Source organism: Mastacembelus armatus, chromosome 10 (genome assembly GCF_900324485.2).
Source record: "Mastacembelus armatus chromosome 10, fMasArm1.2, whole genome shotgun sequence".
In the NCBI taxonomy this organism is placed as follows: Eukaryota; Metazoa; Chordata; class Actinopteri; order Synbranchiformes; family Mastacembelidae; genus Mastacembelus; species Mastacembelus armatus.
The window spans coordinates 12,056,125-12,066,397 of NC_046642.1; the positions used below are offsets into that span (position 1 = coordinate 12,056,125).

Sequence of the window (10,273 nt, forward strand, 5' to 3'; positions counted from 1 at the left end):
CAGTCGTGTTAAAGCAGATACCAATGCCTGGTTTTGTTTTATACAAGATTGGTTGCTGTGGTAACCGCTCAGCTACATCGCTATAGCGCCTGCGCGAAGGGAAACGTCTGTTTATTCCAACTAACGGGACATAACCACATTTACCTTTTCATGTTTTATTGTTTTGAAAGAATACATCAATATACCGTAATTTACATTACATTGAAAGTTATTGCCAGTCAGCAAAAGATGACGTGGTAAGCTCGCGAGCTTCCTTCCCTCCCTCGTGGGGATCTTGAATAAAAATGGCGGATGGATATCTTACTGTTGTTGTTGTAGATTAGATGACAGGAAACAGTAGAAGCGGAGTTAACATTTAGATTGGGTTTCACACGTGGATGAGCCGACTGACTTCGTGCAAAACGTGTATTTGTTCTAGACAAAGTTGAAGCCCGTTAGTCATCGTAGATATCAGTTCTTACTCCTATTGGCATTTACCGCCAGTAAGCTAACTTACGTTATTTTGCATAAATAGTCAATTGTCCGCTATGTGTAACCATGGTTGTAGTTATCTTAGTTCTGCAGTTGCTACACATTGTAGCATTAAATCTTAGCGTTAAATCCTGATGTTTTTCTTTAATGTTATTTCCAAAGTTTTTTTATTGTAGGTTCTGTTGTGAGTGAGGAATTGCCCACTGTGTGGGCTTGCTGAATTTGAGAGCCCTGTTTCAACATTCACCCTGCTAAAGTGATTCTGTAGAAGTGCTGTTTCCGTAGCTGACCCTAATCAGATCTCTCATATCTCTGTTTAGGGGTAAACATTAAGTGATAGTGGTAAGAGAAAGGAACAGCACTGCAGCTTTCTGATTGTAAGCTGCTGCCAGTCATCTTGAAAGATGTCTAACATTTTGACAGAGGGGTTCAGGACCCAGCTGTCCGAAGCCATGGACTCAATCTTGAGAAACGCTGTGTTTGAGATAATGAAGATCTTTGAGAACAGCCTACATGAGCATCAAATGGCACTGGTGCAGAAAGGAGAAGAGATTGTTCAACTCCAAATAAAGCTGCAAAAAGCAGAAATAAAGATGGTAGAACGTGAGTGTGGAGATGACAAAGGAGTGGCGATAAATGAAACTGAGATAATTGAAATAAAGAGAAAGCCTGAATATGTTCTGAACACCTGTGGAGAAACTTTGGATACTCCTGAGATTGATTTTGAAGGTATAGTGTTGTGTCACAATGAGGTTAATACCTATTACACCATTGAGTAGATTGATTGGTTTACATACTGTATGCAGCTTGATCATGTGTCTTTGTTTACTTTGTGCCTATTGTATGGGTTTGTGCAGTACCTGATGATTGGTGTGCTCCCCTCGGGTGCGAGACCCTGATCAAGCAAGATGATGACGTGTGTCCCAGTGTAAGACTGCGTCCACTGTCCATTCCTCTGTGGCACATTCCAGATGTGAAGGAGAAGGTGTGAAACTGAAGATGAAAATGTCAATGTGGTAGCAATTTACAATTTAGCATCATCAACAGAGAAAACATCTGATGACTTGCTGATAATTTGCGTTTAGAGAGGCTGGCTTAAAAAAAAAAATTCTGCAGAAATTCAATTTTCTTTATACTTTGTTAATTGTTGGGCATAATAACCAACAACATCTGTATTTAGGTGGTGGACCGTGACGTTGACTTCCAAGAGCAAATCAAGAGTTTTAGGAGATCAAGCAGAGGTGAGTTCTTATTTTGTGCTCTATTTATTATTCTGAGCGTGAGGATTTTAATTGCTTTATCACCTCCACACTTACATTCACAAATTTTTACTTTTCAAAACATAATATTTTGATTTCCAAGGCTCCTTTTGTAAATGAACAATTGTTGAAGTTTCTTTTGAAACTTTTCGGTTTGCACAATTTAAACATAATGGCACATTTTTGACAATTACTGTATCATTAAGGTTTAAGATATGGAAGGTAAACCTGCAGTGGCAATTAACTAGTTTAGTTTCACTTACACATACCACCATTGCTGCTATTTGTTTGTTTTTTTTTCAATAATCTCAGCATTGCATTTTTTCCATGATTTGGTGACAGATCACTTAGAAATGGATATTTTGAAAAAATGTCTAAAAACTGGGACAACATGCATAAAAAAATTGTAATAAAAAAATTAAACTGTTTAAATGACGCATTTTTGTAGTAATAGTTATAGGTTGAATATGGCTTTAGGTATTTTTAAATATAAAGACTTCATAATCGGATATGTGAGGTTCAGTTTTGTAGAAATCATTTACATCTTGTCAACTTATTAAATCAGTTTGATATATTTATGTAACCTGTTTTTTCGGGAGGGCAGTTAACTTTTTTTTTTTTTAATGTGTTTTTCTGTCACAGGTTCCTCATTGAACAAGAAGCAGAAACACACTCAAAAGAGAAATTTACCGACAGATTCAAGTAATACAGTTCTTAGAAGAAGATTGAAGAATTTAACCGGAAAAGAGCAAGAACTTGAAAGTAAAAAAATGTACACCTGCAAGTTTTGTAAAAAGGTATTTGATACACCTTTTGGTCGATCCGTGCATGTGCGTTCACACAAAAGGTGCAAAGGTTGCAGAAAAGATTTCCCTTTTCCAAGTATTCTAAAGAGCCATCAAGCAACTTGTAAAAAACTCAGAAAATTGCTGGCAAGAAAAGCAGTGCTCACTAACTCACCAAAACCTGAGCACTTTGTTGAAGAAAAACCAATAGCGCCAAGCAAAAAACAGGAGGAGAAAAGCCCGCTTGCTGCTAGCGACCTTGGTGAACCTTCGGTCCAGAACGATGGATTCACCATAACTCATTCCTGTGCTTTCTGCAACAAGACATTTCGTACGAACTTCAGGCTTGAGGAGCATATACGTGTTCATACTGGTGAAACGCCGTATTCTTGCAGCATGTGCCCAAAGAAATTCCACAGTAATCATTCATTCAAGAATCACATGACGAGAATACACGCAGACCAGGTTCCTTCAAATGGAGACCTTGCATGGACAAAGCCTTTAGAGGACATTGAAGATAATCCAGAGGATTTGATTTCTCCCATAGAAGACACAGATCGCGCAATGAACCATAAAAATAATCAGACAGAATGCAGTCAAGACATAAAGCCAGACAGTGTATAAAACTTTAATGGTTTCATCTGCTTATTTTGTCAGAAACCCATAAAAACCAGTAGTCTGCTGATTGAACGTTTTTGCATCCTTGCAGGAGAGAGGCCTGAAAAAATGTGAGATGTTCATACTAGTGAACAGCTATATATGCACAGAAAAAAATATTGTTATCCTGTGATAGTGATCCATAATCAGAACAGGACACCGCACCTCGGGACATAAAATTTCTGTTACATGCATGTGTCTAATTATAACAGATATCTAGCTGGCTCCCTACAAGGTTTGTGGAAAAGGCTTCTTCACTGAATATTGATGCCTCATTTACCACATGGGGCAATACCTTTACTAAATTGGCATACAGTTAGGATCTCCTGCTTGTTGACATTGAAACACTAAATGTGATTTCTTCTTTCACTGATTGATAATGGGGTTTTCAGTGGATTAAGCTCTTTAGTTTGAGATGCAGTCATGCAACAATCAGATTAGTGACATCAGTATTCCGTCTCTGTCAAATATTAAAATATGACTTTAATTAGTAAAAGTATAACATACATGTAAGACAATTAGTATAAGAGAGGGTGGTGGATAAATTGCAGCAAATGATCACAATAAGTGAAATCTTATATTGTGACCGTGACACACATATTTCAGGAAATTCAATTACAACACCAATTATAAGAAAACAAAAATATTGTGTAATTTTGCTGAATTCATTGAAATTAACATTTGCTGAAAGTAAATGTTCAGCTATCTGTACATGTTTGTCTACTGTTTGCCCTAATTACACTTCGTGCTTTTAAGTCTGCAGGCTTTCATTTGTAAAGTCTTTCCAGATACTTGGATTGGACAGAGTTTTGCTATGTTATTACATCTGATGCTGAAGCCAGATTAAAAGTAAACAGTTTTTTACTGGTTTAACTGTATTTAATTCAGTTTGGATTATATTGTTTTGTTACTGATCTACTTGTATGAGCCTGCTGTTGTTTTTGCTTTAATAAAATCCATATTTTAAAACTTGCCTGATATTGAGTGATATAAATGTGAAATTTCCCTAATTTCAGCAATGTGAGTACCACTTTGTCAATTGAACATTTAATAGATTATTGATTATTCTTAATGTGTGTGTAATTAAATTTACAGACATTTTGGCGCTTTTTTTTTTTTGATCTGCAGGTCTGAATTGCTTTCTTATCGCGAGACTTGCAAGATTTATCGCATCACAGATACCAACCGTAGCAACCTGCTTAGGTGGAGGACGAGTCCCCTCATCTTTGTCACAGAAATGTTTTCATGGATCCACTGATAGCCAGTGAAGATATTTGGCCACCAACTGTCGGGAGCTATTACTGACCCGCTTCTTTGGTTTCCACTGCATTTACGCGGTTAGCTTGAGAAAGCTAGTACTGGCTACGCTTCGTTGGCTCCCTTGTTTACACGTTAGCTACAGGCAGTGTTAGCTAGCATGCACAGCGACACATTTAAACACTGTTATTATTTATTTAAAACCTCTTTAGCTGTAGCTAGCTAGGTAGTGTCTATGTTTATATCGTTACATTATGCAAACTGGCTCGTCAGAGCTGTAAAATCAGTAGCATCAGTTTAGAAGATAAAGGTTGCTCTGTCACCGTAGCTTGAATCAGATCGACATAAACGCCGCACAGATTGACTGTCAGGAGATATTCAACCACAAGGAGGTTAGGTTATAAAGCAGATTGCTGCCATAGATGTTTTCTTTAACTGGCGCAGATACTTAGCATGGCAACATCCCATGGCAGTTCATAGATGCCAGGGCAGAGGAGAGTTCAGCGGTAGCTACATCGTCCCTCAGCTGGAGACCAACCACAGAACAAGACTGCGGTGTCAGTCGGTCGTTCACGTTGAAAAATCAGCACCGAAACAAAGGACTATGGAGTCTGTGAGGAGTACTTTTCACGCTCAATTGGCCACCGTCATGGACTCGCTGCTGGCAGCCGCTGTGTGCGAAATCGCCAAGATCTTTGAAAGCAGCCTGTGTGAACAGCAGGCGGAGCTGACGCAGAAGACGGAGGAGATCTCCATCCTCCGCTGCAAGCTGGAGAAAGTCGAGAGGAGGCAGAAGGCGAAGAGTGGAGGGAGCGAGGAAGGAGAGGTGTCACCAGGAGACAGAGAGGGTAGTCTGAGGCAGCAGACCCTAACGGGATCAGGTATTACAGGTGACATATTCTAGATAGGACTTCCGTTTATTGACGATTCACTGCGGCCACAATGGTTTTGGGACAGAGCAAAAAAGTTAAAAGTGCACATGCAGTGTGGTCTGTGGTTTAGGATGTGATATGGTGTATCTCACCTTCATCCGGTTATATGTCTGTCTATACCTGCTCATCCCTTGCACATTTAATAAGAATAACCTTTTCGTCCATTATTATGCCGTATTTAAGAATATGTTCATCACTATACTAGCACCAGAGGCTACACTGATACACTGACCATATACACTTATCTTGCACAGGACTGAATTTGGGAAAGGATGTGTCTTCTCATACAGACCCAGTAGAAGGAATCAGTCAAAGTGTCAGTGGGCTGAAAGAGGAGGTCACAGGACAGGATGGATCTTCAGTGAAACATGAGGTCAGGCCCTGTCTCACTTCTCCATGACTGCAAAGTCCAGTAACTTGATTAAGGCTTTATGGCTTCTGAACAGCTGGCACAACTTGACATTTAGACCATGCTTTGCTTTTCCTTCTCTGCATTTAAGAGACTTGTTTAATTTTTTCTCTAAAGCGTGCAGGATCACGATCTACGGGCTCTGTCGCAGTCCAAGCCACAGAAGGAAGCCTTGGTGTTACTGCTGACCAGAGGCAAATAGATGCTTTGTCTACCACACAAGCCAAGGTCAAATGTAAGAAGTCATTAGATTATTTTCCTGCTATTGACTATTTACCTTTTCAATGCTAGACCAAGATAAGCATATGAAACTTTAGAGTGCAAGTTACCCATCTTGGATAGATGAAAATGCATCAGTTGTTCTTTTCCTCTTAATTTCTCTGCAGTATCTCATTGGGATCAGGATAGTCGTGCTGCAGACCACAGACCTCCACAGGATCAAACCTCCACCCCTTTTCTCTCCATTTCCCAGAGTGGACGTTGCTCCCCAAGGCCTGACCCAAGCCTAGCTCAACCTGGAGAGTGGTTACCGGGGTTGGATAGCACCCGAGGTGCGGTGTCCAGTCTGGAAAACCTACAGGCAGATGGCACCAGCTGCTCTGGCCCAGCTAGCAGCAGCACTGGCACAGACACATCCTGTTTTCGACCTACTTTTGCCTCTGATGAGACCAGCAATGATGATGATGATAGTTGTTTCCCTTTCCTAGACCAGGAGCCTGAGAACGAGAACTCTGATCAGAACTCTAGGCAGGCTCAGGGTGTGGGGCAGAGGATCGCTCGGCAGGATCAACCCCAAGCTCCCTCTGGTGAATCAGCCTGGAGACCGAGAGACGACAGGGGTGGAAGAGGCTCCATCAATCACACACGGCGGGTCACAACGTTTGCCAACAGAGACCCTCTCCGAACACAGTCCAATTCGCAGTCGCTCACGCTACGTCACACAAACTCTCTCAGCCACCCTCAAGCTCCTGGTGGAGGAAATGGACGACCTTACACCTGCCCATACTGTACCAAGTGTTTTACCTACCCCTCCCACCAGCGTAGACATCTTTTACGGCACACAGGAGTCAGACTGCATCCCTGTCAGTTTTGTGACAAAAGCTTCCTCACTCCCTCTGAGCTTACGGTGCACACTCGCACACATACAGGGGAGCGACCTTTTGGTTGTGCTCAATGTGGTAAACGTTTTGCTCGAAGTGGGAACTTAAGAGCACATCAACGGGATGTTCACATGGGGAAGAGGCCCTTTGCTTGTACAGAGTGTGGGAAAAGATTTGCTCACAGGGGGAACTTGAGGGTGCACAATCACCGAGTCCATCAAGGAGATCCATACTATGTGGATGATCAGCAGGAGCCTGACATAGGCACTAATGCTATTTGAAAGGACACTTGTTTACTTGAAAAATTTTCTGCACTTTAATCTTGTTAACAAAATAAACCCTAGGATCATGAGCCAGGATAGCATATTGTGTCCCCCGTAACCTTATTACAGAACACTTAAAACAATTTGAAAGTAAGGTTTTATTTTATTATTTCAATGTAAACACAGTGAAACTGGAAAATTATTTACCAGAAATGTTTATATGTAATTAATGTACATGGTTAAAAGTAAATTTTAATTTAGCATATTAACTTTGGGCACACTAAAAGAGAGCACTTTGTATTTCACCCCATTGTAAATACTCATCCATAAGTAAGAAATATTGGCTATTGTAAAAAATCTTTTTATCTTTCAGCAATGGCCATAGTATTAGAAAGTTACCCTGTTAGAAAGTCACTGAATATACAAAGTACATTTAGATGAAACAAGAAACCACAAAATATTGTTTTTCATAAAATCACTAAAGAACGTCTAGTTAGTATTAGATTTAGACACGTGGCATGCAGAGGTAGGGTAGCACATCTCTTCCTTCAACATTGTACTGCCTGTCTCCTCAAACTTTTGACTGCTTTAAAATATAAACAAGTACATAACTGTGTTGTTAAAGAACTGTTCTCTTTCAATTACATCCTGTTTTGGCAATGTGAAATTAAATAATATGTTCAAGTTCAAACTATTGGTTCTCAGCAGTGTACAGTGCAATCTGACACTGTTGTACCATTATTTCACAGACACTAGGGGGCAATGTCAACATACAAAGGGCTTATGCTAATGGCTTTGAGCAGCATTACAAATAGATTTTTGATGAAAATGTTTGTCTCAGCATGTTTTACCTCTTGCCCAAAATGCTTTCCCGAACCCGTTTTCCCTGATGCATGCACATGTATCATCATGCCGCCTCTTATGCCTTACAAGCATGTGCTTATAAGGCAAAATCATATGTGTGTGTTTGTGTTATAGGTGGTTGCATCCCTGTCGTCACAATCACCTGTAACACTGCTGTGATGTTTTTTACAGCAGTCCTTCTTTCTTGGTTTGCATTGTTTTCAAGTCTCTCATAAAATAATATTCACCTGTCCTTATGCATGTTGGGTCATCATCCCCTTCACTGGTCCTCCACATTGATCCTGTACCATTAGAAAATACCCACTGCAATTAATTTAGACTCATGAACCCTCATATTAGCATCAAAGAAAGTGGATTCTAATCCCCAACATACAAAAAGCCCTACCTACTATAATGCCTTGAGCATTTGGGTTGTGTGGGGGTTGATGAGACACGCTGTCCTGCATTCTCACTTTGAGGCATGGTCTTGACTGCTGAGTTGTATGCCTTGTTTGTGGAGTTTTATCATTATGGATTTATAGGTTTGAAAAGGGCAAAGTGTGTGTGCCTGAAATACTGTTAATGTGCGAGGATTGGATCCCCACTGAGTAAAGCTGCAGGCTCTTACAGACATTTTAGGTGCGTGTACTGTGTAAGTACTGTATTTATGTGCGTTTGAAAGCCTTGAGTCAGATAGAAACCCAAATCTGTATGCAGATTTGGGCCTCAAAATAGGTGTGTGTGTGTTTTTTTTCATGTGAAGGGTCACATAGGCTTTGCAGTGTTTGCTGTTTGTATATGTGGTTATGTATAATCTCCTTTCTGCTCTAAGCAGCTTTGCCCCTGGGGGGAAGGCAACAAATGAATAGTTGTCTGGACTGACTACACAATGAGTACTATGAATTGTGAAAAAAAAAAACATTGCGTAAAGGTAATCTATAGATGCGTATTTTATCAATAAACCTCTTAAACACGTGTTTTACTCACACTTTTCCCTTTGGCACTAGGTAAAATCAGATAAAATAATTTGACCTAAGACTAATGACTCCACAGTCTTCTAATGAGTTTGTTTGGTATAAATTCAGCTTTTCAATTGGCTTTCACTGTCAACATATAATAATAACTATATTCCTCTCACATAACCATGCCCTAGTCAGTGTTTATCACCTGGCAATAATATCATTCTTGTTTTCCAGCAGGGATCAGGCTGTAATGTGGTCTTTACCTTTTATGTCACTATGCTTCAGTTTATTTCTCCTGCCCCTCAGGCTGCTGCTTTAATTTGCCAGAAAAAAAAACACTCTCAACCTTCTGTCACATCCTTGCCCTTGGCCCAAAAAATAATTCCACCACCATCCCCTAATCCTCCAGTAAAATTATCCCCCTGACACAAGTTACTGCACCCTCCACCCCTAACATGTACAGATTAAAAAAAAAAAAACATGTATTACCATATATGTGCGTATATATATATAATCTTTATGTGTGTCATCATATTTGCTTATGTTTACTTGTGTACATTTACTGGCTTTTTTCTCTCTCTGTGTGTGTGTGTGTGTGTGTGTGTGTGTGTGTGTGTGTGTGTGTGTGTGTGTTGTGACTCTGAGGGGTTTAGCATTTTTAGCATTGCCGCAAGGGTGTTCATAATCTACACAGTCACACCACTCCCCAGGGGCTGAGGTTTCATGTGGGTAGCCATTACTGTTGTGAAACCCCCCTTTAGGGGATTACAGTGCTGTCTCTCGCTCAAGGCAGTGAGTTGATCCATCGTCTGCTGACTGTATTTAAGCACTCACTTAATGTGCTAATATTGTTAGACTTGGAATAAGCTGCAGAGCTTTTAACTTTCATCTTTTAACTCTCTTTGTCTGGAAAATGCTGATTTCATGGCTGCCAGGCTTAAAATATTATATTGGTATTGGCTATTGGTAATCAGCCACAACCACAAAATATTGAATGATTTGAATGTAGATATGCTAACAAGGACTTTTTGTCAAGGCCTCTGATGGTATTGTTTCACATTTATTTTGGATGTACAGAGTGCGATACCAGTAGTTAGGTGGAGCAACAGCTTTTTTGCAATAGTCTGGGAATTGCAGTCACTAGGCCATAGTTACTGGGTTGAATCTCCTGGCAGAAGTCCACTGTTTCTCTTCATATTTTCGGGGTCACAGAGCATGATGGAGAGATGGAGTGGGAGTACACTACCTTTTTCTTTCAGAGTTCCTGAATTTCCCAAATGTGTGTGTGTGAGTGTCTGCAAGAATAAGTGTGTGTGTGTTCTCAATAGGCTGCTC

The 10,273-nt window shown here is 40.2% G+C and overlaps 2 protein-coding genes across 8 annotated transcripts; both read left to right on the top strand.

The window, feature by feature from the left end:
* The first annotated feature begins 185 nt into the window (after positions 1-185).
* On the top strand, positions 186-4,135 carry LOC113144101 (zinc finger protein 189-like). Of its 6 annotated transcripts, none has more exons than XM_026329820.1 (5): positions 186-236; positions 895-1,200; positions 1,329-1,456; positions 1,652-1,712; positions 2,373-4,135. In XM_026329820.1, the coding sequence occupies exons 2-5, from the start codon at positions 924-926 to the stop codon at positions 3,137-3,139; spliced, it is 1,233 nt and encodes a 410-aa protein (XP_026185605.1). In that variant the 5' UTR covers positions 186-236; positions 895-923; the 3' UTR covers positions 3,140-4,135. The 6 variants fall into 6 exon arrangements, with proteins under 6 accessions (XP_026185605.1, XP_026185603.1, XP_026185599.1 ...); XM_026329818.1 differs by lacking the exon at positions 186-236 and adding an exon at positions 286-813; XM_026329814.1 differs by lacking the exon at positions 186-236 and adding an exon at positions 286-482 and having other exon boundaries at positions 792-1,200.
* A 218-nt stretch (positions 4,136-4,353) lies between these two features.
* On the top strand, positions 4,354-9,340 carry LOC113144097 (zinc finger protein 236-like). 2 transcript variants are annotated; one of them, XM_026329809.1, is made up of 4 exons: positions 4,354-5,319; positions 5,616-5,734; positions 5,888-6,005; positions 6,157-9,340. In XM_026329809.1, the coding sequence occupies exons 1-4, from the start codon at positions 4,896-4,898 to the stop codon at positions 7,149-7,151; spliced, it is 1,656 nt and encodes a 551-aa protein (XP_026185594.1). In that variant the 5' UTR covers positions 4,354-4,895; the 3' UTR covers positions 7,152-9,340. The 2 variants fall into 2 exon arrangements, with proteins under 2 accessions (XP_026185594.1, XP_026185595.1); XM_026329810.1 differs by having other exon boundaries at positions 4,354-5,310.
* The last annotated feature ends 933 nt before the right edge of the window (positions 9,341-10,273 follow it).